Source organism: Cryphonectria parasitica (assembly GCF_011745365.1).
Source record: "Cryphonectria parasitica EP155 unplaced genomic scaffold M406scaffold_7, whole genome shotgun sequence".
Classification (NCBI taxonomy): Eukaryota; Fungi; Ascomycota; class Sordariomycetes; order Diaporthales; family Cryphonectriaceae; genus Cryphonectria; species Cryphonectria parasitica.
In genome coordinates, this window is record NW_024468915.1 from 1,513,072 (window position 1) to 1,540,279 (window position 27,208).

Sequence of the window (27,208 nt, forward strand, 5' to 3'; positions counted from 1 at the left end):
AACCCTAGTCCATCTTGATCTTATCAACCTGCTCTTTGGGAGGAATACTCTCGGCACAGATTATGCATACAACCCCAGGAAACCAAAATAAAAGAGTTTGAAATCTCTGTGGCGCCTACATGACAAGAGTTCCACACCCACCCACTGTTCACGGTGTGGACAAGCAGAGAGGCTAATGCAAGTAGGCGTCAGCCGCACGCAAGGCTACTACTATACACCAGAAATAGATGATGATAACATGGATTAGGGCTTTCAAGTGCTTAAACTTACTGAATCGATTGGAGCATGAGCGAACAGAAGTCCTCTTTTTTTTCCTTTTTTTTCTTCCCCCTTCTTCTTTGACTGGGGAATATCATCTGGCCCCCCACCAACCGACCCCAACACAGTCCGAAAAGTAAGAAAGGCAAAAACGCCGTACACTCGCTGTCTCAACACGCGCCCATATCGATAAGCGAAGTTTCCAAAGCTGACTGCGTCATACACTGGTACATTTCCTTTTCTCGACTACGAGATGGAAGGAGGGATGGAACAACATGCGCGATGACCCTGGAAGGGGAAGGAGTGGGAGGGTGAGACGGGCAATTCGGAAAGAGGAGCCTAGGAAGGGAGTGGGTCATCCTTCAGGATTTTGGTGGGCTGCGGCTGACATGGAGACAGTTTGCCAATCGATATGCAGCAGCGGTGAATTTTTGTTCAGGGTTTCCATCCTGTTTCATCTGCAGCACATAACACAGAGAGAGGTGCGTATGTGTGTACATGTGTGAGAAGAACAAGAGATGGCAAACGACTGATCTCGAAAGAAAATTCAAGAAAGTTCAGCCCAAGTGAGCAAAGGTCTTCTCTCTTACTGGTTGAGTCCTACTTTGTACCACAAACAATATCTGATACATCATTATCAACATCATGATCCTTAGTGCTTGTGCCTCCTTCAATGAAGGGGAGAGAGAGAGAAGCGCGCGCATATTTGTAACCCACAGACCCTTTCCACCCTTGTACCTAATCGACAATGCTCCAGATCCTTTGATCCTTGGGGGCTGCTGCCTTGCCCTTTTTCTTCCTTCTTTTTTTCCTTCTCTCTTCTCTCTCTAGCTATACCTTACCTCGGCCCTAGCAATCTCACTGAGGTGCAGCAGCAGGAAGAGAGAGGCTCGAGACCATTATCTGACACGTCATGTCAGCCTCTAGGTCTCTAGGCTGAAGAAGAGGGCAGGGGGGCGTGGTCAAGATCCCTCTCACTTGGGGAAGGACAAAGGGGGGGGGGGAGTATGTGTGTGTGTGCATAAGTGAGTGGGTGAGTAGAGGGAAAAGAAGAAGACACAGCCTCGTGTGCCACCTGCGATGATACACAACACACATACACACACACACACGACCCTGTTGCCAGACTGCACATAACGATTAGCGTACGGCGCAGGCAAACTAAAGTACGGGAAAAGAACCCACACTTTTCTGCAGGCAGGGTGGGAAAGAGACAAACAGAAGTCTCTTTTGTCCTTTGGAAGCTGAACGACAGATAAGCCAACGACGGGGCTCAACAGAGCCAGCTGGGTATTGGATCCTCCTACAGGTGCATATTACCTTCTTTCTCAGTCAGGCAGTCGGTCAGTCAGTCAGTTATACCCAGCGTCTGCTGCAGCCTTCATCGTCGTCCTCCTCCTCTTCCTCCATTCCCCTTCGCTTCTGATCCCCCCCCCCATCCCCCAACAGGCCCTTCTCTTCTCAGTCCCCTTCCTAATCCACAATTATTCCTCACCTCCTCCGGGTCTTTACTCGAAGCGTGTTTCGCCTACTGCAAAGTCTCACAGCCTGATCTTCGTTTCTTGACCCTCTTCTTCCAAGCCTGTTTTCTACTTACTCACTACTCCTGTAGCTTCGCTGCCCAAGAGTATTCTCTTCTACTGCCTATATATCACCAATTATACTGTGTGCTTTTACTCATTCTCCACCCTTACAACTTTCATCCTTTGGTTTTTTTTCTTTAGCCAAAAAAGTAACAAGATAACGAAAAGTCTCTTTCTTTTCATACTGTTGGAAGGACCACGAAATACCCTTGAGGCCGGGGAAGAAAGGAGAGGCCGTGATGTTATGCGGTGCAACCTAATCGGTACTTCCTCCTCTTCCTCCAGCCCCAACTCACAACACCCACCACCACCATCATGCGAATAGCCTCGCAGGCAGCATGGGCTCTGCTCCCCGTCCTCCTAGCCTCCGCGGAGAACGATGATGGCAACGACGCAGGCCTCGAATTCGACTGGAACGTCTTCACAGGATGGAACTTCGAGGTGTCCGATTACCACGGCGGGACAATTTCCAGCTCGATCGTGAACTTCAGCAAGGCAGCCGACCCCACGGCATCAATAGATTTTAAGTGGACGGTGAGCGACAGGAGCGACTTCACCTTTGCGAATGCCATCCTCGTTGGTGGGGACAAGATGGTAGCGGAGGGGTATCAGGCGGATAGCAATGGACAGCCGCCTGCGAGTGCTACGGTGCCAACGTTTCCTGGTCAGTTTGATTTCGTTTTTTTCTTCTTTCTCAGTGTGATAGTTGTGCTGCTGCTGCTGTAGCACACGCAGCTTGGGCAACTTACTTGTCTTGACTGTGTTATGTTACCCTAGAGTCTTACCTTTCTAAGAAAAACATATCCTCTCTCACCCTCTCTTCTTTATGCTATGTATATAAATGTATCATCTCTTGCTGACATCCCATTCCTTATCTCTTCTTCCTCAACCAAAAGTCTACACAGATACCTCCTCCCTAACTCTAAACGGTACTCTCATCGAAAAATTGGTATCAGACTACGACGTGGCTCTCTTCTTCCAGGTAGGGTGGAAGGACTCCAGCGGCGCAGACGACTATGGATTCAGCCCGTACTGGGCTATAGCGGAGAACCAGGACGAGGCCAACAGCCTGTTCAACAACTGGATGAGCGCCAGCACCTCCCTCGTGATAACGAGCGCCACCGCCGCCCTTCCCCAGCAGACCACAGCCTTCATCCCCGTGAGCACATCCGGCGCCCCAACGCCGACAGTCTCTGGGGAGGGCACGTCGTCGCCATCGGCCACCGCCGTCATGTCCTCCTCGCCCACCTCGACATTGCCACCTAACGCCGACAATGACTCCTCCAGCAACAGCAGCGATGGTGGTCACCACTACGGATCCCTCTCGATAGGCGCCATCGTCGGCATCGCCATCGGCGGCGCAGTCTTCTTGATCCTCATCTTCGCGATCGCAGCCTGGCTTTGCCTCCGCGCACGGCGGCGGCAGCGGGACGGAGTCATGGTTGTGCGCCGAGGTGAGGCCCAGGACATGCTGGCTGAGAAAGACACCCACAGCACAACCATGATGATGGAGCCCGACACTCCTTACTCGGAAGACGCGCGCAGCCACCGGCTTCTGGACCGAGGCGGCGCCGGCATGTCGAGGCTCAACGGCAGCAGTGCGAGTATGTCCATCACTGGTGAGGCCGCTGGGGCCCGCGCAGCCGGCCGAGGCCGCAGCCTGAGCTCGACACGGCGCGGGTCGGCAGCTTACTCGTCGCTCAGAGGCCCTGTCCCGCCCATTGGAACCACTGCGTCCATGGGGGGCAGCGCTGCCGGTGGAGACTCGCCCACGCACACCCACCCTGGGTCGTCGTCGTCGCCCGTGGGATCGCCCATCGGGCGCTCGTCGACGCAGCAGGAGAGGGCGGCAGCGTCCTTCGGCAGGACCATGTCTCACAAGAACAGCGCATCCAACCTCTCAAATGTGATCAATGCCGACCACAACGCTCGCGACCTCGAGCCGCCCTCTGCCATCTCAGCCGACAGCGTTCACGAGAATCTCGGAGGCGGCGGCAGCGCCCCGGGAAGCAGGACAGGGACACCGCAGTTTGGCCCGACAAGGTTTGGAGGCAGATCGGACACGCCCGGCGGAGTCTCGATCTCGGACCAGTATGCCCACCTGGTGGAAGACGGCATGACGGAGGACGAAATCAGGAGGTTGGAGGAGGAGGAAAGGGCGCTGGACGAGGCGATTGAGCAGCATCGGACCGAGAGTCGTGCTGCAGGTTGACTGAGTGATTTGTTGGATGGGTCAGGTCACTTGAATTGGAGTTTTCTGCTTTTTATATCCTGGATATACCAGATGGGCTTGGGGGAATGTGACAGAGAAAAAGACAGAGAACGGCATAGTTTTCCTTCTTTTCACCAGCATTTCTCCTGCTCACAGGAAAAATAAAACATTGTAGTCCTCTTCAGCATTTCAACGGACAACAAGATGTGTAAAGGGTGCCATTGAATCAATGCTTCAATTGGAACCATATTCCCCCGCTGGCCCCTTGTGATCTTTTAATGGGCCCTCGTACCGCCGTGTGCTGAAGTGGCGCATCAGCACCCTATGGGCGAGGCACGCATGCACTGCATGTGCTAAGCCCATCTGGCAGATGTTGCAGTGGAGCCTAACTCGAAAGCACTGCCAACGCACTGCCCATCTCTGGTGTGATGGGATAGGATTGCTCGACGAGGCTCTCCCTCTCTACATTCCCTTTACGTCTCCCCTGAATTTCGTCAACTCGATACTCATTCAAGATGAGAAGTCTCGGGGTTCACTCACCAGAACTTTCGAAAGTCGTTCCTCTGGGTCATCATGATGGATCCAGTGACCGCTGTGGGCGTCGCCGCCGCTGTGGTCCAGTTCGTAGACTACGGCAAACGCCTGCTGTCTCGAGCCCACGAGATCTACAAATCTCCCGATGGCCGCACCGAGAGTGAGTCCAAGCTCTTGAGCGGCCTCAAAGACCTCCGTACGCAGGCCACCCAGGCATACGAGACGCTGGGCCGGTTTCCAGCCGCTCAGAGCGACAGTGACATCGCTGAGATCTTCGGGGACGTCGAGAAAGCCTCTCGGGAGTTTGACGACCTACTGGCGTCGATTCAGCAACGGCAATCGCGACAAAAGTACGACCGGAAGGGAAAGAAGGTGCTCAAGTCGACTCAGCTGGCATGGAATAGCCTTCGGGACGAGTCAGAGGTGAAGACATTGTTGAAGCGGCTTGACGGTATACGAGACCGTGGGGTCAGTTTCACGCTGTTGTCTCTGTGGTAAGTGTTCCTGAAATTGATTTTATATAGCATTAATGAATCACAGACAGATGCTGATAATCTATATCAGGCAAGCATCGAAAGAGAGCGGTGAGAGAGAGGTCCAGTTCAGTAAGATGCTGAGTGAAGTCGTGGAAACACTGCGACGACTCGACGAAACAAGAGCCTCATCAAGTTCCGGTCCAAAATACCTGGGCGATTCCGCTGAAAAGAGAGATACATACCAAGACCAGGTCATTACGGTGCTCAACGACCATTTTCAAGCGACTGACTCCATCTACCGAGACCTGGTGGAGACGCTCTGGAACCCAAAAAGGAGACCTGTGGTGCAGCCGCCGGATGTGGAGGCCGCCATCATGACAGCTGATGACTCGGTATTTCGGACTGAAATCAAAGACGGGCTCGTCTCTGGTGCCTTCGATAACATTGACGCCCGAGAAGAGGCCATCGCCGGATCATACAAAGGCACATTCTCCTGGATCTTCCATGGGAATACGAACAAATGGTCGAATTTTCCCAAATGGCTCGAAAGCGACGCAGACACGCCGTACTGGATCACAGGCAAGCCTGGTTCCGGAAAGTCGACGCTGATGAAGTACATCCTTCATAGCCCTGCGCTGGCCAAGAGCCTCGAGAGGTGGGCACGGGGCTCGCCGCTGTACATAACCAGCTTCTATGCCTGGCTCCCAGGGTCAGACCTGCAAAAATCCCTCTCGGGTTTTATGAGGACTATACTGTTCCAGGTCCTGCAAGCAAGCCCTGAGCTTGTGCCGATCGTCGCACCGAGGAGATGGGCCCTCTTCAGCACGCTTCGAAGCTGTAAGAGGCAGCCGTTGTGGTCAGACTGGGAGATCGAGGAGTCATTCGACATGCTGCTCACCGAGGTCGGCAGCGAAAAGAAGAAGCGGCTAGCCATCTTCATCGACGGGCTCGACGAGTTTAAAGTGCCGCCTGAGAGGATCTTGACCCTGATCTCGGATGTCTGCCGGCGCGGAGGCATCAAGGTCTGCGTCGCCAGCCGGCAGTGGACAGAATTCAATGACGCCCTAGATAGGCACCCGATGTTACGGATGCAGGACGTTACGGAGAACGACATGCTTCTCTTCGTGCGAGGCAAGCTGGAGGCCAACAGGGGGTTTTCTGACCTGAGCAAGATATTTCCCGCCGAGGCCGAGACGCTGATCCGGGAGGTGGTCGAGAAGGCTAACGGCGTCTTCCTCTGGTCGTATCTGGTCGTTTGCAATCTGGAGGAGGCACTCTCCAACGGCGACGGGCTGCCGCAGCTGAGAGCGACCCTCCAGAGCCTGCCGGAAGATATCAAAAGCCTGTACACGGTGATCTGGAAAAGCATCAAGGGATCCAAGTCGGACTCGGCAGAGATTTTCTCGCTCAAGATGGCAGCCTTGGGTAGCTTGGACTACACTGTCCTGTGGCTGGCACAAGAGAACATCGCACCGGCACACGCTCTGAAACTCATGATTTTCTCCGAGGATGCCAAGGCTGGTATCCGCGGCATCATCGTCCGCCGCCTGGACAGCAAGACCCGAGGGCTTCTCGAATTAACGCCGGGGGGCGAAGTTGAGTTCATGCACCGCACTGCCCGGGACTGGGTAAACAAGCCCGAGATCTGGGCCGACATCAGCTCCTATCTGCCAAAAGACTTCAACCCGAGCCTGAACTTGTTGTATGCTGAAGCGCTTTCCTTTGCCAATGACAGACTTATTATTGCCACTACTAGGGGGTCGAAATTACTCAAGATCGCCATGCCTAACCTCCTGCGGTATTCGCCAGACGTGACCAGCTTGACCACACCCGAATCTCGAGCTGGGCTCGTACAGGCTCTTGATGCTATGGATAGGCAGGCGACGTTATTGATTGGACGCGATTGGGTAGATCTGAACCGCTACGGCGTCGGCGTCTCACCGACTTTCTTCGGGATCGTCTGTTGCTGGTGTTTTCTGACTTACCTCGAGACGAAGCTGTCCCTCGAACCATCCTTGGTGAATGAGAAGATGGGGTCGTCCCTCTCTCCGTTAGAGCATGCCATCTGGGGTCACCGTTTGGTAGCAGAAACTAAGAAAGTGCCATTTGAACTCAGAAAGAAGACAATCTCGTTTCTCTTGGACAGCGGAGCTTCGCCTCGGCTTAGCTCTCGCAAACACGACGAACTACGGGATATAGTTAGCGGTAGACCAGCATTCGAGTCTGAGGAGGAGCGAGCGTACTGGGCCTGGGTGAACATGGTCCTGAGGGTGAAGCAGAAGAAACGAGCTATGGCGTCCTTGTTCAGGTGGTTGCCACGAAGGGCCGGCTCTTGATTTTTTCTTCATACATACCTAGGTAGTACCTCAATCTTGAAACAAGTTCTAGAGCAAGTGAAATCTAAAAAAGAACGAAGGAGAACCAAAGAGGAGGGGGGGGGGGTTGCAAAGAGAGACAGAGTCGAGGAAGGAAAGAACGATAAAGAGGCTCACAAAAATGATAACAAAAGTCCTTCAATAGAAAATAAAAATAAAGCAAAGAGCTCCTTCCAAATCTTAAATGAGTCAAAACCTCGCAGGCCGATAATCCCAAACGAGGATTATTTGCGAATATCAACCATCTGGTGCGAGTGTACTTGTGGGAATACTCGATCGTGCTGTTGCTGAATCTCGATTGCCTTGTCTTTCACGGGAGATTCCCCCAGTTGATTTGTTTCGGTTGTTGTGGGTTCGACCAGCCTCGTGTGTCTATTTGTGGTACGCGTTTTACCTGAGGCAGCGCGAACTAAGGCTAGCGATGGTGGGATTGCTGAGCATTCTGGCTATTCCCTCCGTGTGCAGAGTATGCATGAGACTTCCTACCGGCCGGTCAAGCTGACGAGCCCTTCTTGCACGTATCCGTGGCTGCAGTCAATGAACCTTTTCGAGGGAGACAGACTTTCACGTTGACTTGGTAACTGAGTCAACATACCACCTATACCTATAGATCGTACACGGGGAATCTTCTAACTAGGGAAAGGGGATGGCGGCTCTATCCTGTGCCTTTGCTGGTTCCTGAAGAAGTGCCCGCTTCGAGATGAACCGCCCGCAGGAGAAGACTGAAGTCCCACATACCCTTTTCTTTTGTTTCGCCTAGCACCCCCGCAACGCCAAGAAGAAGCCAAAGATTCCGTCTGCCCTTGAAGAAATGATCCAAACCCAATACAAACCCACGTCCACATCGCCGGACAGCCGCTGCACCCTCTAGCTCCGGGTGAAGAGCCTGCCCACCATGCCGCTGGCAAGATTGCCCGCCAGCCCCGTCGCAGAGAAGGCACCCCCTGCGATGTTGGAAGCTTGGCTGAACCTGTCACACCGCGAGAAGGCCAGCGAGTTGGTGATCGTCAAGGCCATCGCAATTGCTGTCAAGTTTACGTCCATCAGCATCACTCCTCACACCCTCCACCTTGCAGTTTCCCATCACAGGAAAGGAACAAGACTCACCCACAAGCGGTAGCCAGATGAACATGAACCGCACGAGCGCCAGCACAGCCAGCGCGACCCAGAACAGGGGTTGGACATAGTTGGCCAGCCAGAAGAAGCGGCTGTCGGTTGGGTTGATGGTCTTGGTGCCGGGCTCGCTGCTCTCGAACACCCACTTGGAGTCGCCCGAGGACGGATCCACCTCGTTCCACCAGCGCAGGCCCACCAGACGGCGCCCGGCAATGTTCTTCATGTAGTAGAAGTCGGCAGCGAGGAGGAGGATTGTGATGATGAAGATCAAGACGCTGTCAGAGGAGGGAGGGAGGAAGGGTTAGCCGGGTTGGGCGAAGGGAGACAGAGGAAGAAGGGGAGGAGGGCGGAAAAAGACGAACAGGTTCTGCGTAAAGAGAAGGCCGAACAGGTAGACGAGGAGGCTCGCTGCAGAAACATCGTCAGAACTAATATTCTATCCTGGCCAAAAGCCAGGCGCACTGCGGTCGACTCGACTTACCCACTCGGAACGACAGGAAAGTCAGAAGTGTGATGGGATGCGAACTCAACCGCCAGCTCAGCGAGCCCGGTGCAGCCTGCGAGTCCATTGTTGTCTCTCCCTCGCTCCTGGTGGGGTATATCTTGGGTTGTAGAGATTGGCTAGCGAATGTTCCGTCGTCGTGATTTGGCTGTCAAAAGCGCAGAGTGGCGTTGATTGCTGGGTGCTTGGTGTTGGAAGTAGTGACTGATGTTTGCTGTCAGAAATGGGAAACAGAAGTCAGATAGATCCCTGGCCAATTCGAGCTGATGTGGCAGGAACTGGCCCTGCTAAAGCCACCCGCGCTGTCTCGCTATTGATAACACTGTGGGTGCTCCTTTCCAGGGGTAAGCTTTATCGCCAATCCGTAAAAGCTGGGGTAAGAACAGGGGTAGGTCCTCTTTTACTGACCTCATCCACCCACTAGCAGTACTGAGGACGACTCCAAGTAGCCGGGGAGGAGAGGGGTTTCAGTAGGTTGTACTGTAGACAGCCTACTTTCATCGAACCTACTACCTGCTCTACTATACATACTCAAAGTATTGTTATATCGGCTACGTCTCTTCATGATGAGGCTCAATGTACAGATTGGATAGACCCAGGTGTCCTATAAGCCTCCTATGACTTTCTATATAAACCACAGTATTCAGTCGGAGAAGATAATCTGCTCTTCTCACAACTCGCCATGGCGACACCAGCATCCGCCTCCGTCCTGAGAAGGGCTCTTCTCTATGGCAAGTCAAACTCACTCCCTCTCTCTAAACATGAAATACAAAACCCCCTTCGTTCGTTCCCTTACTAACACACACTAACAGTCCCTGCCTCCTCCCAAAAGATGCTCACCAAGTCCCTCTCCCTCACCTCGGACAACGTAACCTATGACCTCGAGGACTCAGTCACCCCCCACGAGAAACCCAGCGCCCGCCTCGCCCTCGCCCAACACCTCCAATCTCTATCATCCTCCTCCTCCTCCTCCTCCTCCTCCTCCTCCTCCCAGCGGCCCAAGGGCATAGGTGAGCTCGCCGTCCGCATCAACGCCGTCGACACCCCCTACGCCCTCGAAGACCTCCAAGTCCTAGGCCGCGAGCCCTCCGTCGACGCCATCGTCATCCCCAAGGTCAACACAGCCAGCGACCTAACCTTCGTCTCCGACGTCCTCCGCCACGTCGCCCCCGCCCGCCAGCAGAACCACGAGCGCAGCAGCAGCGCCGCAAAAGGCCCCCAGCCCATCCAGCTCCTGGCCCTCGTCGAGTCCGCCGCCTCCATCCTCAACCTCGCCGAGATCTGCAGGGCCGGCACGAGGCCCGGCGTAGGCCTTTCCGGCCTCATCTTCGCCGCCGAGGACTTCAGCCTCGACCTGAGCCTCACCCGCACCCCGTCCCTCCGGGAGTTCCTCTACGCCCGCTCCGCCGTCGCCACGCACGCCCGTGCCTTCGACCTGCCCTCGACCATCGACCTGGTCTGCACCACCTTCCGTGGGGCAGAGGGCGAGCAGCGCCTGCGCGACGAGTGCGCCGACGGGAAGGGCATGGGTTTCAATGGGAAGCAGTGCATCCACCCGTCGCAGGTCGAGGCGGTCCAACGGGCCTTCGCGCCGGGCGAGGACGAGGTCGAGTGGAGCGTGCGCGTGGTCATTGCCGACGAGAAGGCCAGCAAGGGGGACAGGGCAGGCGAGGCCGGTAGGGGCGCGTGGACCCTGGATGGGAAGATGATTGATGTGCCTGTCGCGAGGAAAGCGAGGGCCACTGTGGCGAGAGCGGAGCGGTGTGGATTTGATGTCGAGGCGATACGGGAGAGATGGAAGTGCCAAGAACCCGAGTGAGCAGACGAGTAGAGTAGAGATGAGGGAGGAAAGTTTGGGGGGGGGGGGTTTAGATATGTCGATGATGTTTCCAGTGTCGCGCCAGAGATGGAATATAGTTGAGATTCATTTAACTCAAAATGAGCCCATAGGTTTGTTGGACCTCTTATCAGACTCTTCCAGGCTACTACTCAATCTCTCGCTCAAGTGAATATGGTTAATTAGCAAGATGTATACGTTATTCTACTGACTCGACAGCGATACGGTCAATCCTTCCACCAGTCTCAGTAGTAAAGGGACATTCGTGAACAGTCCCCCATTTAAAGCAAGTCATGACGAACGAGGATCCTTCCCAAATCTATAGATCAAAGCGTGGCGAGCAGTCTGTCTCGGTTATAAATAATCCCATGATAATGCCCAACGAAAACAAGGAAAAAGTCATGCCTTGTCTGAGGCGTGAAAAATGGCTGCAAGGAAGCCTGAAAAGGAAAAAATCTCGGTCTGTCGCCTATACGGACCGCAGAAGCATCGAGAGCCCCAGTGAAACCAAGCATTCCAGACACCAGACAACGGCAAGTTGAAATCAGCAAATACTGTCAAAGGATCAATCAGCAAGACACTCCCAAGCAAGTCCAAAACTCCGCCGGATGTGTTAAAAGTCCTGTAGGGCTCTGTCGAAGGAATGATACAACGCAATCCCTTTATGCTCAGGTCACGTGGAAAGGAAAAATACAATGAAATCCAGAAAATGATCCAGGATCCAGAAAAAGTTGGCGCCATGATCAGGAGGGAAGAGGGCCGACAGATGGGTTCCGCCGCCACCGCCAATGTCGTTCCTAACGAATGTCGAGTTGGAAGGGCTTGAATCGGCCGCCAATAGTGGCACAGCGCGGGCACTTCCTCTTCGCGCCCTGCTCGGCCATAAGGATCTCAACGCATGCCGAACAAAGGCCACAAATGCATTCCGTGCAAGCGTACGAGTCTCTGAGCAGCGACACGTTCTGGCAGGCCGCGCAATAGATCTGGGTGTTTTGCGATGAAAAGCTGGGTGAGGAATCTGTAAGACCGTGAGCACCCATGTGGTAGTTCTCTGCACTCTCGCCGCTCTCCACGGATGGGAAGGGCTCAGGAGCCTCTTGCGCATAGGTTGGCGGCGTCAGGGCCTGCTGCAAGGGCGAAGCCTGGTAGGTTGAGTGGCCAAATTGCTGGTGGGAAAATGGAGGTAACGAGGCGCGCTGTATGGACACAGGCGATTGGGGCATCTGGACCTGTCTGGTCAGCATCACTGCCCGGAACGGAGTTAAAGCGGGGCGATGTTGGCCTTGCTTCGAACTTACAGGAGTCCGGTCCTCACCCATATCCTCCTCCGCAACAGATGTTGCCGCATCCAACAGGTCGTCCCACGGCGAACGTGATGATGGCTCGGCCGAGTATGGTCTCGGACGGTCCTGACCAACCATCGGCCGCAAAAGATCCCCGGCAATATCAATCTTACCTCGCTTCACCCATTCTTTTGCGTCTCTGGACCGTTGCTTGCGATGCTGCGCCTCCTTTCCCCTCTTGGAAATCGACTGCTTTCTGGATCGATGAGGCCCGAGAGGTCTTTGTAGGGGTGGTAGTGTAGACGATCTGCCGGGAGGCGAGGTTCCGATGATAGAAGGGAGGAGATCTCTGGCCCTGCCATACGGCTCACTAGTTATATCGGAATGGTTGATGTGTATTGGAGGAAGCTCGACAGAGGATCTCGGTATCCTATCCCGTTCAGAATCCGAGATCGACTCCTACAAGATGCCAGTCAGTACGAGACCGTGCCTGAGCGAAGCTATGCCGACGAGGCAGAATCAATCAATCAGGAAGGACTCACGGCTTCAGCCTCCCAATCAGAATGATTAGACTTGTAATTATGGAGAGATGCTAGTGCAGCAGCGGCATTCGTCGCGGCTGGAAGCATCGCCCCTTGGGGATATTCTTCGTAGATGCGTGGTGTCCCAGGGTTGCTATAGTCATCGCGATAATATGCAATACGATCAGGCGCATAAGGCTTTGTGTGGTGATTTAAGCTATTGTTTGCCGATGCAGGCTGTTGCGGCTGTGGCCTCTCGCTCGGGGGTGTGTTGATCATGAGAAGGAAGCTCTCCTCCGTAGCGGGCAGCTTTGCTATGTAGTGCTCGGGATGTGCTCGTCTGATATGTTCCTGCATGGAGCGATACCTCTTCTCCTGTCGGGCGAAATAAATTGTCAGCCAATGTCACACGGTAGTGCACAACAATGACCACCTTCGTAGCTTCGAGTTTTTGGCACTCGGGGCTAAGCCGAATCTGAATTGTACCGGAGCGAGGAGTTGACTTCGAGCCGGGAATGGCAAGCAAAATGAGAGAGTAAAGAGGGGGGGGGGGTCGAGAGGGGGCGACGGTGAACTGTGGGGGAAGGAAGGTGATATTAGACGTACACCGAGACATCGTTTCCGGCAGCTGGATCCATCCTGGTTATGAAGGGGACAGACGACTTCATTGTTGGCGTCGGTGATGGAGAATGATGAGGTCAAAGAAGATCTTGGAGGCATCTTGACACCTGCCCTGACCCCACCATGCGAGGTCGAGGTCGATTTCGATTTTGAGATGATATTGATTGAGGTCCGAGGCCCCTGAGATCGAGGCCGAGGAGGGCACTTGGGGCGGGCGGGGATGGTGCAGTACAAGACGTAGTGGGCTGCAGCTCTTGTCGATAAGGATTGCGATCCGATTCCAACTGGGAGATGACGGCAGATTGGCGAGGAATGCTGCGATAGTGATGACAGTGGTCGTTTGGACGGGGACAATGAAGCCGTCGCATCAGCCTCTGGTCATCTTCTTTCACGATAAGCAGTTTTGGAGGTCTGGCGGGGCGAAGACGATGGCGACGATATCAATAATTGGTGGTAGGGCTGGAGGCCTGTATGCTTTCGAGGTGTCGGGATGCGACAGGAGATGTTTCGAGGAACGATGGCGGGCGGCGGTGGGATGGGAGCTGGTAAAGAGGTCGACCTTTCAGGCGGGGGAGGACCAAGCAACTGAGGAGCTGCCGCTAGTGGGAAACGGTACCTACCCAGCTACGGTAGCAGGTTGGGACGCTTGGGACGGTAGCAGGTACTAGGTAGTAGCAGGTAGCAGGTAGTAGCAGGAGGCTAGCTTGAAATGATATACAGTTCCGGTTACTGCTCTGAGGGCAGGAAGGGGGGGGTTGAAGAGAGGGGCGAGGTACATATGTACATGGTAGTGTAGCTGCTATGCTTTTGCTATTCCTCAGCTTCAAGGACTCGGCGCTAAATAAGGCGCCTGGGTAATGTCATGTTCGAAACGGAAAGAAATGGATGATAGGGAGGAGCAAGCATACTGATACATGGTAGGTGCCCAAAGGAGGTCATGTGGACCAGATGCATGAAAGGCGTACCTTGTGTGAGAGAGAGAGGGAAAATAAGAGGTGCCGCACTGGGTCTGTGGGAGAGGGTGGTCCGCATGACTTAGCGCAAGGGGAGGAGGAGGGGAGCGGAGGATGAGGATCGAGAGAGCACCTGGGGCAGGACCAATGTTGAAAGGGGGTCTGGTCCGTTCATCCTATCCTGCGTAACAGGGTCCGTCAGGTACTTTTTCAGGGCGCAGCCTCTTTGCAGTTGCATAAAAACATCATATAAGTACTGTATATAGTACAGACATAGTAGTATAGGAAACATCTTGTCTCTTACTCTTTCTCGGCCTCACATCCGCTTGCAATCTTCCGACCGAGGTGCTATCATACGTTGATGGGGATTCGACAACTTCTCTTGAACACTGGGATTAGATCCACCTGCATATCTAAGCCCTGATCCCGCTGCCAACTCCAGATTCTGGGGCCTGACTGTGGTAGTGACATGACCGTCCCAGGTCCTGCTGCTCAGGTACTAGCAGGGCCCCCAGCAAAGTCGAACAGGCGCGCAGGGAGGCTCCTTGAAACCCCACCTGAATCTTGCCTCTAGTGGGGCTTGCCTGCAAGATGCCGTATGCACTCACTTTATCATATGCGCACTCGTGATATGGGAGGATAGGAGGGGGGGGTAAACTAGCACAGGATAAGAGCTTTCTCTCGCTGCGTGTTTACTAATCTGGCAGGTGGCCAGACAAGTTCGTGAGATACAGAATATCATGCAGTATAAAGTATGCCGTTATGATTTTGGACATGGGGTAGGTCTGTCTTTGACAAGCTGCATGTCTCGTCCCTAAGGCTGCAGCTTGCTTGCCTTTGCTTCTTAAACCGTCCGGGAGGGAGGGAGATCTTTCTCCCCCTGCAACAGCTATTGCTATGTACTACGTACAGTACGTACTGTACTGAGGCAGTACCGCGGTACGTTCCGTAGTATGTACTGTGTACTATGAAACTCTAGAGTGTGGGGTATATCAATTGAGTACTGGATACAACTATACTGTACCTGTCGTAACAGCTACTACTAGTCAGCCGAACCCAGCAATCCAGACTCAGGAACAATGACGCACTGCCCAGGTACTACCGGTAACAAGGTAACTGCGATTGGAGCTGACCTGCCAGGCCTGCCTGCCATGCCTCCCGTTCTCTTGCATGAAGGCAATAATGACTCAGTCAGCTACCAATGGTCCAACTCACCCTACTTCCGGAAATTGACTCTCCTCTTCAATGCCCACCAACCCAGCACTGCCAGCTTGCCAGCACTAAAGAGGAGCCCCCCTTCCCCCCACCTATCTACCTCAGCTCTTGACTTTGATGCAACAGAAGGGGCAGAGAGAGAAGCTCGTGCCTCGAAGCAGAAGGCGGTGACAAGGGCACAACCATCCAGGCTTCCATCCCCTCTCAGACTCGACCGTCTGAAGATGGTCACGCAGGCAGGGTACACCTGATGAGGTTGTCCCCTCTCCATGCTGCCGGGGCTTGCTGACTGACTCAAACACAGCACGCGGGAAGTGTTTGTTCATGTCGCAGCAACCGCCTGCGTAAACTGACTGCTCTCTGTCAGGATGGATGGACGGGTGGGTGTGGGCGACGAGAAGGAGGACTCTGGCCTCGGGCACAGGCTGGTGATTGGACAGCAGCGGTCGTCTAATTGAGAGCTGATAGCTCGGAGCACAGCTAGCTATCCTGGTCACGTCACAGCAGGACCTCGTAGTGCTACTGCCAGCGAAGCAGGCACACGCCAGCTCTGGCCGTGAGCTCCATGGATGCTGCACACGGCGAGCCCGACTGTTCAAGCTACCCCTGAAGCAGGTCCTTGTTATGCTGAGCTCCAGCCGACCTCGCTGTCCGTCCCGACACGTTGACGGTACAGAATCCTCGGGTTTTTCTTCTTTAGGTGTGGACAATGGAATGCTGAATCTGCTCAGCCAGGCCAATCAATCAGAAGCAATATGATGACTATTATGCAGCTACTTTGGCTCCGCTGGCGCAGGCGACATCTTCCTTCATCCTTCCAACTGTCTCTCCCTTCACATGCCACATGGCTTCTGCCAGCATTCTCGCCTGCTGATGTTGGCGCCTGATACTGACCGCCGATCCGAGTCTGACAACTGTGCCCATAGGCACTACACACACGCGCGCGAGCGCGAGGTTTTCATCGGCTACAGCCTTCACGTTCATTCTTGCAGTTCGCATCCGCATCCGCAGTCAACTTGACATAGACGACGATTCAGTGTAGTACTACTGCGTACGGTATCGCTAAAAGTGGAATTCCGATGAACGGCATCGGCTCCTAGATACTCTACCTCGCCATGTCTAGTGCCGAGACCACACGACTCACAGCCTTCCTTTCCGGGGCCTCAAGCAGCGGTGAATGCAGTATGATTTAGCACTACAAGACGTCTAGGAAGTTCCTTGAGCAATGCGGTGGCAAGTGCTGTTTCCGGACACGGTCCTCAGCCAGTGTTTCGTCAGCACTCTCCACACCGTCATTCCAACGGTTCATGTCAATTGCATCGACAATAAACAGACACGTATTGTTCCACAACAGAAATCCCTGCATTGGCCGTTAGCTGTGTGCTAATTTATTTGACGTATTGTCTTCTAGCAGAGCAAGGAATATGTCTCGTCTCGTAGAGCACGGACTCACGCCTCGATACTCTGTGTGCGCGGGCAGGCGTCGTGATTGACACGGGCCAAATCAGATGGTCCACAGGAGCATATTGTCTTCAGAACACGTGCTCTACAATCAAGCCCATGCTTTGAGACGTCGTTTGTTCTCGTTGAGACTTGAAGACGATGGCTTTGATATCAGCCTCCGCTGCCTCCTTCGGGGTCTGCCTCGAGTCCAGCTCAATCGTGCTCAGGAAACCTCAATGATATCGACAACATTTTTCAGCCTTGCCGTACTGTCGAAGCCTGACAATCAATCATATTCCCGCGGGCTGAGAAATAACTGGAGATACTCAGCTGCAAGTGTCTGCGCAGTGCTAGTTCCCAATGCCCGCTCGATGCAATGGACAACAATTGCTGGCTACAAAATAGCATATTGCCATGTTATGTAATGGGACAATTATGGACTTCGGGCCGGACTCCATGCGGTGCTACATAGCCCTCAATTGTCCAGGCCCTACTCTGCGCCTCCGTCAGAGTTGCTCCAGTTGCGGAAATTGTCCTCTTGTCCACCGATCCAAACCATGTTTGTTAGAAAAGTCCGGACTCCTTTCGTCTTCATTCGTGAGTGACTTGGTATCCAAGGTCTTCAAGAGACTGGAAATGCTAAGAAGAGATCCGAGTCGATGGAGACGGTGGCTCGGAGCCGCCAACAGCTTGTATCCCTCATTCTTAGCTGATCCCTCAGAGATAGGAATCACTCTCATTCGCACAAAAGCTAACACGACCGTTTCTGGGCTGCCACCGAAAGCTTTGCATGGCGTCTCAATACTACGGTCTCTTGATCGTGGCCAATGAAAGGATCAGACAAGATTATCAAGTGGCACCTGGGGAGGTTGGTGGTGTGGTGATCTGATAGTCAACTCGGCTATCGTGTGTCTCGGTGGTCGGCTGCTCATCTTCTTCATTAAGTGACTGTCGTTCGAGACCACCTTTTTCGAAATCATCCGTTGCGAAGTCAAGTATTACAGCCACTGACGTGATTCGGAGCTTGCGTCCAGTACCTCCACGGCTCTACAGGAGTTTTGATTCGACAGACCGTGTTTCGGAGTAAGTCATTAGCCTGCAGATGTTCAAGACATTCACAGGTGCTCGGTCGGCGAGCATATGGACGCACCCGATGGCTCTTCAACGGCCATTGTATAAAGTGTGTTGGGGCCACTCACTTGCACACGGGTGCCAAAACCATCTGCTCACAGAAGGGATGCCCGCCGTGGGTGACACGACCTCGACACGCGCAATGGCCCTTTCACTCAGGCGCCTCGATACGGACGCGTTCTTTCTTCTGACCTTTTCACCTATCGTGGCATCTACTACTCCCTCTGTCGACCCGAGATCCTACCACATCCTCCTCGACCCCTGGATAGCCGGGCCCTCCAGGTCCAGCCACTTCAAGATCTCCCTCACGCACCAGCCAGCACAGGATTATATATCATCGCTCGCTCAGCTTCCTGTGCCGGACCTCATCATCTTCTCCCAGGCAAGACCCGACGCCTATAACGAGGCTGCAGTGTGCCAAATCCCGGCCGATACGAAGACGCTCATCCTCGCTGAGCCTTCAGCCGCGAAGGTGATTCGGGGCTGGAAGCACTTCGACCGGCGGAACGTCCTGGCGCTGAAGAGATGGGGCGACCGACACGATTGGCGGGAGACGGTGACGAGAATTCCGCTACCGCCGATGGTCTCAGGGGGTCGGCCGGGGGAGGTGACGGTTGCGTATATCCCACAGGCACGAGACCTAACGGGCTCGCGTGCCACGGTAGGCATCACGTTTCGGCCGCCACCTATGTTCTCTAGTGGTCGAATGCCAGGCGCCCTGAAGGCATCGTATGTGAGTGCCGCGGCACCACCGCTGCCGGCGATGCCGAAGAGCCACAGGTCGTACTCGACACTGCCGAGAGTGTGCGTGGACCCTGCCAGCGCATACCTAGCCCAGAGCTTGACTACTACAGACACGAAGCAAGAACAACTTGGCGAGCACCTGGCATCCTGGCCGACGCTGCGCCCCGCCCGGTCGACTTCTGCGCTCACCACAGCGCTCGGCAAACCAGCCTCCCCCTCCGTCCCCAGCTACAGCATACCACCCTCGTCTCAGCGGACCCTCTCCCTCCTCTTCTCGCCACGCGGCATCCCCTTTGCCGGCCATCTCAGCTCGTACGCGACAACCCATCTCGTGAGCGAGGCCGCCCTGCCTCTGACCGTGCTCCTACAGCGACGCGACCACGTCGTGAACTCGTGGTGGCTGGGCAGGAAGGCGCTGGCAGGCATGGCGTCCGGCGAGGAAATTGCGATGCGGCTGGGTGCGAGGTGTAGGGTAAGCTGTCACGACGAGACGGCGGAGGCAGAGGAGGAGCAGGAGGAGGAGGAGGAGGAAGAAACGAGGGGGAAAGGCCTCTCGAAGGGGTGGCTGAGGGTAAGGCAGTGGCGAAGGGCAAGTTCTGGTAGGGAATTTTCAAAGCATTCCATACCAAAGACCGTGCAGAGCATTTCCCCGAGCGCTGGAGAGGGGCCGAGCGTGCAGCACCAGGTGGTACATCTTGCCAGCGGCGAGGACGTCGTCGTTACGTCTGAGGGGGTCTGGGATATGGATGGGAAGCGGCGCGCCTACGCCTACGAGGAAAGTTTTGGAACTGATGTACGGCGCGGCATGGAGACGCAGGCCGGGGATAAAGACACGAGGCTATCTCCTCTTGCGCTGGACGAATTTCTGACCAGTCCGCTAGAAGATCGTGAAATGAGCATACTTCTGGCAGGCGGGTCGATCAAGAATGCGAACTGAGCCACCCCCGTAAGTCTTAATCTCATTTTTTGTTTTCGATCTTGGAAAGAAAATGGCTGCATGTTGTAACAATGGATATCAGTTTCACAGTTCAGCGTTGGGGTCCTTTTCCAGTGATCGTAAGTAGACAGTCCTCAAATAATCTTCGTGAGATTGCAAGGAAAAAGTCATGAGTGAAAGGGTATCATCTTGATTGTAATTCCACCAAAGTAGTTTCAGGGATTTCAGAATGCTGGATACCCTTTATCTCTATGTGCCTTGTTTCAAAGGTCCTCTCCCAGAAACTAGCACGCCCAGTAGTTTATAAGTGTTGGGAATTGACGCCTCAGAATACAAAAAAACAACGAAGAGGGCTTAGGGGGTATCGCTACTTTGTCCACCAAGACCAAACCTCAGCGTTTCTATAATGGACAAGCCCAAGTGACCTCATCATAATAATCAACTGCCCTGGTCTCTCCCCCCAACCCACCAACAAGCTCCTTCACAAACCCTCGCGCGGCCTACTTGAGCTGCTTCAGGATCTCGGTCAAGAAATCCTCAAAGCTAAGCGTAATGTACCCATCGCGGTCATCATCATACTTCTTGAAGACGTCGGTCATCCTCTTGAGGCTGATGCAGGCCTGGACGAACAGGTCGAAGCTCAGCTGGCCCTCGTTCCGCTTGTCGTAGGTCTGGAACAACAGCTCGACGAAGCGCTCGGAGAGGCGGTAGCGGAAGGCGATGAGGGCGTCGCGGAACTCGTCGAGCTGGATGTTGCCCGAGTGGTCGACGTCGAAGCGGTCAAACAGGGTGCGCCACGAGGCCAGGAAGGACCAGAGCCCACAGAACTCCTCGAAGCCGATGGTGCCCGACCGGTCGCTGTCGAACATACGGATCATCATGCGAACTGTGTGAGGGTCGAAGGCCGTCCAGTCACCGTTGACGAGTGCCGCCGAGAGTTCCTTTTCCGAGAGCTGGCCGGTTCCTGGATTGATCCCACCAAGTCAGTTCAAAGTACACCACATGGATTGTCTCAGGCTCCTTTCATGGACACAATATATATAAATGGGAAGCGTACCGTTCTTATCGACAGCCCTGAAAAGCGGTAGCAGTGTCGGGTCTCTATCGTCGCCGGGAGGGGCTGGGCTTGGCGGGGGCCTCGAGACCGGGGAGGGCCGGTTCTGGACAGGCGGAGGTCGCTGGCCGCCCACGGGAGGAGGAGACATGGTGTGAGCATACTGCGAGTTCTGCTGCTGCCTGTAACTGTTGTTACTTCCGTGTCCCGAGGGTGGTGGGTGGGGAGAGAGTCGGCCGTAGGTCTGGTTCTGCAGTGGTTGTGGTTGTGATTGTGGTTGTGGTGTTGGTCTAGGAGACAGAGGCTTGACAGCAGCGTACTGTGATGGGGCAGGTGTGTTCTTCTGCTCCGGCTCAGCGAACCTAGTTGGTTGATGTCGATCGAGTCAGCTTGAGTTTGGTACACGCTGCTACTCCTGGCCCCGGGATCCAACGTACCTGGGGAGCGCGTCTGGGTTGTAGGGCTGGTTGTATGCCATGGTGGCTGAATTAGCAGGATGGGGGAGTTGCGGTCTCAACAAATCAATGACTTTCTCCTTCAGGTAAGGAGAAGCAGTGACTCTGCGAAGAAGGTTCTTTTTATCGAGATCGGTAGAAATGTTCGACAGGTGAGGTGGCGGTGGATGTATGAGCAACAAGGGTGTTTGAACAACAACCACAATTCGTCCTTCGATGCGTGTCTGTTGGTCGTTGGGCAGGTGTGCGCAGCCAGATCAATAAATAGAATAGAATGGAGGGGGTGGTTGAGGTCGGGTCGCAAGTGGGGCCCCTCCTCAATCCTGGTGCCCGCAGTCAAACCGTAATCTGCAATTCCTACTGCTGATACAGGTCCAATAATACGTACTATATAGTACACTGCTGAGCGGACGGTGTAGATCAGGGACTGTGCGCCCGCCGCTCAGCCGCAGTAGTCGTCGTCTGTAGCAGCCAAAAACTGTTGTGGGAGTGGGATGTGCCGTTTGCCGGTTTCGAGGTGCCGGTGTATTCCCCAGATTGCGCGCCCCCTTTTAGGTGTATGGTAGTCTTTCGCAGGTTGGGTGCACGCGTTACGTATCCTTCTCTAGCGTTAGGCACAAGGCAGGCAGGGTATGACCCGAGACTTTGTTTGTATGATACAAGGAGTCTGTAAGATGTTGTAACAATGGTATGTGTGTGTGGCCGGCTAGCGAAAGCCGACTATCCAAACTTTTACTTCATCTGAGGATGGAAGAAAACAAGTCGAGAAAAGTAAGAACGAGATTGAGCGAGACACAAGGGAGATGAAGTACTCGAGGCGGACGAGGCTGTGTAAGGCTGATCGAAGCCTGATTCATCAGTGGACGTGGCTCATCGGGCTTGATCCTCAGCAGGGGGCATCGTGGCTTCTTGTACGTGGCTGGTCTGACAATCCGAGCTGCAAGCTCAGTTCCCAGCAGGGCAATCAATCGCGTTGATGCTTACATTGACATGCCCTGAAGGAGGAGGAAGGAGAGGCGGCGGCGGCGGCGGCGGCGAGAAAAAGGTCAGGGCCTTCATCTCTTTTCGTTCTTTCAGAGCCCCAACGCCGACAGAGCGAAATGCCGGTTCCCTAGTTGGCGCGCCTGCTGTCAAGGTCCCAATATTAAAAAGAGGCCAAGAAAACATATCTGCCACCTTGCTCAGCCGGCCAGCTTGTCTCTTGGCGCACAATGGTCCAACGCGAATCGTCTCTTCTGTTTGCGGCTGGTGAACTGGCCTGGTGTCTCATGTATCTATTGCAAAAAGGCCCTCCAACCCAGTGTCTCTCAGAAACTTTTCTTCTCGTGGCTGACTTGAAAATGGGCCCTTGCATGATGATGATGACGATGGTACCTGCCTGTGGCATGAGCTGCTGCTCGCAGGATCACATCTTGTTTCGAGCCGCAGCGCCTTCTTTCTTGTGGGGTGGGGACGTGGGCGTCGTGCTTGGCCGGGAGAGGAGCAAGCTGACAATCCTGCCAGCCAGCATTTGCGTTTGTGGTGGCAATGTGGGTGCCCTGGCAGACGAGGGTTTTGGGTCACCGACTGGGAAAGTAATGCGAAATGATGCGTCCTGGTGATCACTCATTGTCTTGCCCGCAGCACCAAATCACTTTGGAGAGCATGCGGTGTTACCCTTCGAAATCATGCGACCTCGCGCTCGTTCGTCGTAATGAATCAGGAAGGCGTTGCAGCACGCCATTTCTCGATTTATGTACTACGGCAAGTGCTGCTGGTGTACAACTCATGATGATTATGTAATTCGCCTAAACGTCCCTGGGTTATTTCCAACCCACCGTGGATCGGACACTGAACAAACTATCTCTACCAATAACTCAATAAACCGACAAAAAGAGAGAGAACGATACTAAATTGTATTTCACACCCCGCACAAGCCTTGGCGTAATTCCTTTCTGAGCAAATATATATATATATATATATATATATCGACCATGACAATCGAAGACCCTGGTGCGCCGCCTCCCGCCGATGACTCCGAGTTTTGGCTGTTTGGCTATGGGTAATGCAGTCCTGCACCCCCCCCCCCCAATATATTGTACCTCGTGTCACACTCACACATGATAAACAATTATGCATGGTATCGTCACGAGGGAAGTCTATATCTATATGAATTAGTCATGTCTAACGAGGTCATTTACTCTACAGGAGCCTGATCTGGAAACCCCCACCTCACTACGGTATGTGAAGCTGGCCCGCGAACAGCCACCATGAAGGGTGTTAGCCAGATATTAGAGAGGTCAGACTGCTGACATGTCTTGCGACAAAGACCAGAGAATACCTGGATGGGTCAATGGCTATATCCGAAGATTTTGGCAGGTGAGTGGATGTTCTGACAGCGTTTCGTTTTGTATTTTTGTTGCAAAGTCAACAGCAGGAGGGAAGTCCAGCTTGGTGTGCTCGTGTGTGTGTGTGTGTGTGTGTGAGAGAGAGAGAGAGAGAGAGAGAGAGAGAGAGAGATCAACACCTGGGGATGTCATGTTCAGATGGTCGTTGAGATATACGGCGGACCAAATGAGTGTATACATACACCAGATCTCAAAACAATTGACTTCCTTTTCATCTTCGAGCTCTCTCCCCTACATCTCTCTCCATACACAACGACGACCGCTTTCCACGGCTTATTATCACTAGATTACTAACAGAGACGCAATATAGGCAAGGTACTACCTCTCAACTATCTAGGCCACTCTCCCTCTCTGTCTGAATTCAGAGACACACAGATTTCCTCAAGGTACACCCAACAAAACCAGAACCCGCTGACACCTTAACAGCCAAGACCACCGTGGCACCCCTGAAAACCCGGGCCGCGTAGTCACCCTCATCGAGCAATCCTTCTGGTCTACCCTAAAAGACCCGCACCCGGCCCCCGACGACGGCAAGGTCTGGGGCGTCGCCTATCGCATCATCCCGGAGAAAGTCGCCGAGGTCAAGGCCAATCTCGACATCCGCGAGATCAACGGCTACAGTATCCACTACACGGCCTTCCATCCTGTTTCGGCCCCATCGTCCTCGTCTCCGTCATCCCAGGCTGCTGCTGCTGCTGCTGCTTCGGCAGAGGCGCCGGCCCCCATCCGCACCCTGGTCTACATCGGCACTCCCGACAATGACCAGTTCACCGGTCCTCAGGACGTCCAGGGCCTCGCCGAGCACATCTACCGCTCCGAGGGCCCCAGCGGGCTGAACCGGGAGTACCTGCTGCACCTGGACACGGCATTGCAGGACCTGAGCCCCGAAAGCGGCGATGAGCACGTCACAGACCTGTCAGCGCGCGTGCGGGCGATAATAGCCCGCGAGGGCGGCGGGCACGACGCGCTCCCTCCGCTGCAGGGTGGTGCATCCGCGAATGGAAAGCCTGTCGCGCCGGATGGTCAGCCTGGGGTCGCCAATGAGGATGAGCAGGAAGAGACAGAGAAGCCTTCTGAAGTTTTCAGTGTTCACAAGTGACATGTGGCAACCAAAGAAGGGGGTCATAGTTCTCGAAATAGTCAACTTAAATTTAGCTTTTTTGATTTCCTTCAACGCCGTGTGTTCTCTTGATAACATTTGCTCCCAATTCCCCCCTCCCCCTTTCTGCTGGTGTTATTTTACTTTCTAGCTAGGTGTTCAAGTGATCAGTCTCAGAGTCCATGCTCCCCTAGTCATCGTCCTCTTGCGCCAGTCCGCTTGAGCGCAGTCGCTACTTGTCTGGACGCTGAAGGACACGACCGAGTAAAGAATCGCCGCGCCGCCTGAGCGTACTTCGCATACAGGAAATTCAAGATGCGAATGCCGAAAATTCAGCGGGGAGAAAAAAAAAAAAAGGACCTGAGACCAGCTGCGAAGAAAGTAATCAACAGGCAATTGCCAACCAAGTAGAAAGAAGGAAAGCGTAGTCGCAAATCGAAGAGTGAAAATTGGTAAACGAATGTTCCACGCCTTTGAAGGCGTTCAGGAGCCCCGATGATCTCGGCCTTGGTATGAATTGTGGCTCGGGCCAGAAACAAGATCATGATTGCATGTTGATCTGCCATGCCACCAATAGCCCTCGATCCTCAGCTATCTCCCATGCGCGCGCGCACATACGCATGCGTAGTTGTTGGCCAGTTCGTAATCCTCCTTTTTATTCTCCCCAGCCTTCTGATTCCCGTTGAATGATAGCATTATCGTCGTTTCCCCTTGCTATGGCTCACAGCGCACGTCCGTTCTCGATATCCTTTGTAGCAAAGCATAATCTTCCCTCCTTTGGTCTCGCAAATTTCTCGATCTGGGGGTATCATGTTAAGCGGTCGTCGGTCAGAGATACATCGGTCCGGTCGTGTACAATCGCGGGCAGTCAAGGGTAGAAAAGAAAAAATGAATGAAAAGGAGAAGAATAAAAAAGAAGAAGAAGAAATAGAAAAAGGAAGGAGATAAAACAATAGAGGAAGAAAACATTCCAAGAAAGAAGAAGTAAAGAGACTGCTCCCCAAGTCCTTGTCTCCCATCAAACGATTAGAACCCAGGTTTTGCTAGCAAGGTGCTACTGGTACCTCCTAGTAGCTGGCAGGCGGTCCGGAAGGCGGGCCTTGTTGCTGGGGGGGCTGTTGTTGCTGCTGCTGCTGGGTCTGGACCTGTTGCTGGTCATTTCCATACATGTATTCGCCAGTCTGAGGCCAACCTGCACCATAGACACCTGTGTGTTAGTCAAGCCAGGAGGTCAATCACCAATCTCAAAGGATCACAAACAGTGGTGATGGCATAGGGTCTCACCTTGCTGGGGCATAGCAGTGTAGTTCATCGCAGCAGGCTGTGGAGGGTACCCGCCACGGCCATACTGCTGCTGTGCAGCGTACATCTGGGGGTGCGCAGCCATGGGATGGCCCTGCTGAGGGTATCCGTAAGCCATCTGCGGCATCGCAGAGCCTCCCATGCCGGAGAAGCCGCCGCGCATGCCGTACCCACCGCCCATCATGCCGCCGCCGCGTGGAGGGTAGCCTCCACGTGGACCACTGTCGGAAGCCCTGTCGACACGAATGGTTCGACCGTCAAACCTGTTGGTTGGGGGTCCAAGTATGAATACTCGGTCCAAAGCTTGGTGACTAGGGAAGGAGAGGGGGGGAGTGAACTTACTCAATATTGTTCATGGCAGCGATGGCGCGCTGCGCGTCGTCCTCATTGGTATAGCGGACGAAGCCAAATCCACGGCTGCGGCCCGTGTCACGGTCCTTAACAACTACCTAGAAACGGCCGCTTTTAGTAAACCAAGAATGGCGTAGAAGACGTCATATGGGGAGCCCGTTGGGGCAGGAATGTAGCCGTGGTCGCGCACGTACAGCTTCATCAACAGCGCCAAACTCCTCAAACTTCTGTCGGAGCGTCGCCTCCTCAGTATGCCAGGCGAGGCCGCTTCATAGCTTGTCAGATGGGGGACATGTTTCCTTTGCGTTGATGCTTAGATGATGACGTACCCGATGAACAGTTTTGTGGTCGAACTCATCTTGGTCGCAGCGATGACCTGAACAAAACGCGCCCTTCTCGAGTTAGCCTAGAGGACGCACTCGTCAAGTTGGAGGAGGGTGACCCTACAGAACGGTACTGGTGCGAGCGAGGAAGGTGGTTTTCTGGTGTATTGGACGATCAGGGCTGCGAAGGGGCCAGACACGCTCCTTCTTAGGCTAATTCAAGGCAATACCGAGGGTACGCTTGAGCTATTGGACAAAACAAGAAGCTGTAGGAGTGTGTCTTTTGTTAAAGTTGACTTGAAAGGCTATTGTCTTTTCTTCACTTCTCTGCAGCCTGGGGCTAGTGCTTGGTGAGATAGGAGGAAATTCGTGTCAGGAAATGATGTGTCGGCACAAGTGCCGAAGAACAGGTGATGGTGCCTGAGATTGCGAGTAGCTTCGCTATGACGGACAAAGGCTCGAAAGTACAGTGTCTAGTCTGACCAGAAGATGGCCG

The 27,208-nt window shown here is 54.0% G+C and overlaps 9 protein-coding genes across 9 annotated transcripts; 5 read left to right on the forward strand and 4 right to left on the reverse strand.

The window, feature by feature from the left end:
• Nucleotides 1-2,156: 2,156 nt before the first annotated feature.
• Nucleotides 2,157-4,053, forward strand: M406DRAFT_107916 (uncharacterized protein; the record flags this gene model as incomplete). The annotated part of the gene is made up of 2 exons (XM_040915273.1): nt 2,157-2,505; nt 2,747-4,053. The coding sequence occupies 2 exons, from the start codon at nt 2,157-2,159 to the stop codon at nt 4,051-4,053; spliced, it is 1,656 nt and encodes a 551-aa protein (XP_040773469.1).
• A 524-nt stretch (nt 4,054-4,577) lies between these two features.
• On the forward strand, nt 4,578-7,454 carry M406DRAFT_107917 (uncharacterized protein). Its single transcript, XM_040915274.1, has 2 exons — nt 4,578-5,081; nt 5,152-7,454. The coding sequence occupies exons 1-2, from the start codon at nt 4,627-4,629 to the stop codon at nt 7,397-7,399; spliced, it is 2,703 nt and encodes a 900-aa protein (XP_040773470.1). The 5' UTR covers nt 4,578-4,626; the 3' UTR covers nt 7,400-7,454.
• A 555-nt stretch (nt 7,455-8,009) lies between these two features.
• On the reverse strand, nt 8,010-9,288 carry M406DRAFT_357476 (Golgi apparatus membrane protein tvp-23). Its single transcript, XM_040923688.1, has 4 exons — nt 9,036-9,288; nt 8,917-8,962; nt 8,546-8,829; nt 8,010-8,463 (listed from the first exon to the last, which is right to left on the reverse strand). The coding sequence occupies exons 1-4, from the start codon at nt 9,121-9,123 to the stop codon at nt 8,306-8,308; spliced, it is 576 nt and encodes a 191-aa protein (XP_040773471.1). The 5' UTR covers nt 9,124-9,288; the 3' UTR covers nt 8,010-8,305.
• A 303-nt stretch (nt 9,289-9,591) lies between these two features.
• Nucleotides 9,592-10,875, forward strand: M406DRAFT_347537 (beta subunit of citrate lyase; the record flags this gene model as incomplete). The annotated part of the gene is made up of 2 exons (XM_040922307.1): nt 9,592-9,787; nt 9,869-10,875. The coding sequence occupies exons 1-2, from the start codon at nt 9,739-9,741 to the stop codon at nt 10,873-10,875; spliced, it is 1,056 nt and encodes a 351-aa protein (XP_040773472.1). The 5' UTR covers nt 9,592-9,738.
• Nucleotides 10,876-11,690: 815 nt separating this feature from the next.
• Nucleotides 11,691-13,417, reverse strand: M406DRAFT_294206 (uncharacterized protein; the record flags this gene model as incomplete). Its single annotated transcript, XM_040919126.1, has 4 exons — nt 11,691-12,116; nt 12,192-12,635; nt 12,719-13,072; nt 13,304-13,417. The coding sequence occupies 4 exons, from the start codon at nt 13,415-13,417 to the stop codon at nt 11,691-11,693; spliced, it is 1,338 nt and encodes a 445-aa protein (XP_040773473.1).
• Nucleotides 13,418-18,202: 4,785 nt separating this feature from the next.
• Nucleotides 18,203-19,741, forward strand: M406DRAFT_72495 (uncharacterized protein; the record flags this gene model as incomplete). Its single annotated transcript, XM_040925545.1, has 2 exons — nt 18,203-19,375; nt 19,445-19,741. The coding sequence occupies 2 exons, from the start codon at nt 18,203-18,205 to the stop codon at nt 19,739-19,741; spliced, it is 1,470 nt and encodes a 489-aa protein (XP_040773474.1).
• Nucleotides 19,742-20,241: 500 nt separating this feature from the next.
• On the reverse strand, nt 20,242-21,273 carry M406DRAFT_45459 (uncharacterized protein; the record flags this gene model as incomplete). The annotated part of the gene is made up of 3 exons (XM_040924276.1): nt 20,242-20,705; nt 20,799-21,045; nt 21,229-21,273. The coding sequence occupies 3 exons, from the start codon at nt 21,271-21,273 to the stop codon at nt 20,242-20,244; spliced, it is 756 nt and encodes a 251-aa protein (XP_040773475.1).
• A 1,974-nt stretch (nt 21,274-23,247) lies between these two features.
• On the forward strand, nt 23,248-24,580 carry M406DRAFT_241590 (ChaC-like protein; the record flags this gene model as incomplete). The annotated part of the gene is made up of 4 exons (XM_040916148.1): nt 23,248-23,291; nt 23,438-23,469; nt 23,559-23,618; nt 24,069-24,580. Coding segments are annotated over 4 exons (648 nt in total), but the record flags the coding sequence as incomplete, so codon positions are not given.
• A 1,642-nt stretch (nt 24,581-26,222) lies between these two features.
• On the reverse strand, nt 26,223-26,655 carry M406DRAFT_224883 (uncharacterized protein; the record flags this gene model as incomplete). The annotated part of the gene is made up of 3 exons (XM_040915701.1): nt 26,223-26,301; nt 26,381-26,487; nt 26,584-26,655. Coding segments are annotated over 3 exons (258 nt in total), but the record flags the coding sequence as incomplete, so codon positions are not given.
• Between the last annotated feature and the right edge of the window lie 553 nt (nt 26,656-27,208).

Coding starts and splice junctions, on each gene's coding strand:
- M406DRAFT_107917 (XM_040915274.1), top strand. CDS start 4,627: ATGATGGATCCAGTGACCGCTGTGGGCGTCGCCGCCGCTGTGGTCCAG. Junction 5,082..5,151: donor TTCACGCTGTTGTCTCTGTG/GTAAGTGTTCCT, acceptor AATCTATATCAG/GCAAGCATCGAAAGAGAGCG.
- M406DRAFT_357476 (XM_040923688.1), bottom strand. CDS start 9,123: ATGGACTCGCAGGCTGCACCGGGCTCGCTGAGCTGGCGGTTGAGTTCG. Junction 8,830..8,916: donor CTTCTCTTTACGCAGAACCT/GTTCGTCTTTTT, acceptor CTCCTCTGACAG/CGTCTTGATCTTCATCATCA. Junction 8,464..8,545: donor CATCTGGCTACCGCTTGTGG/GTGAGTCTTGTT, acceptor TAAACTTGACAG/CAATTGCGATGGCCTTGACG.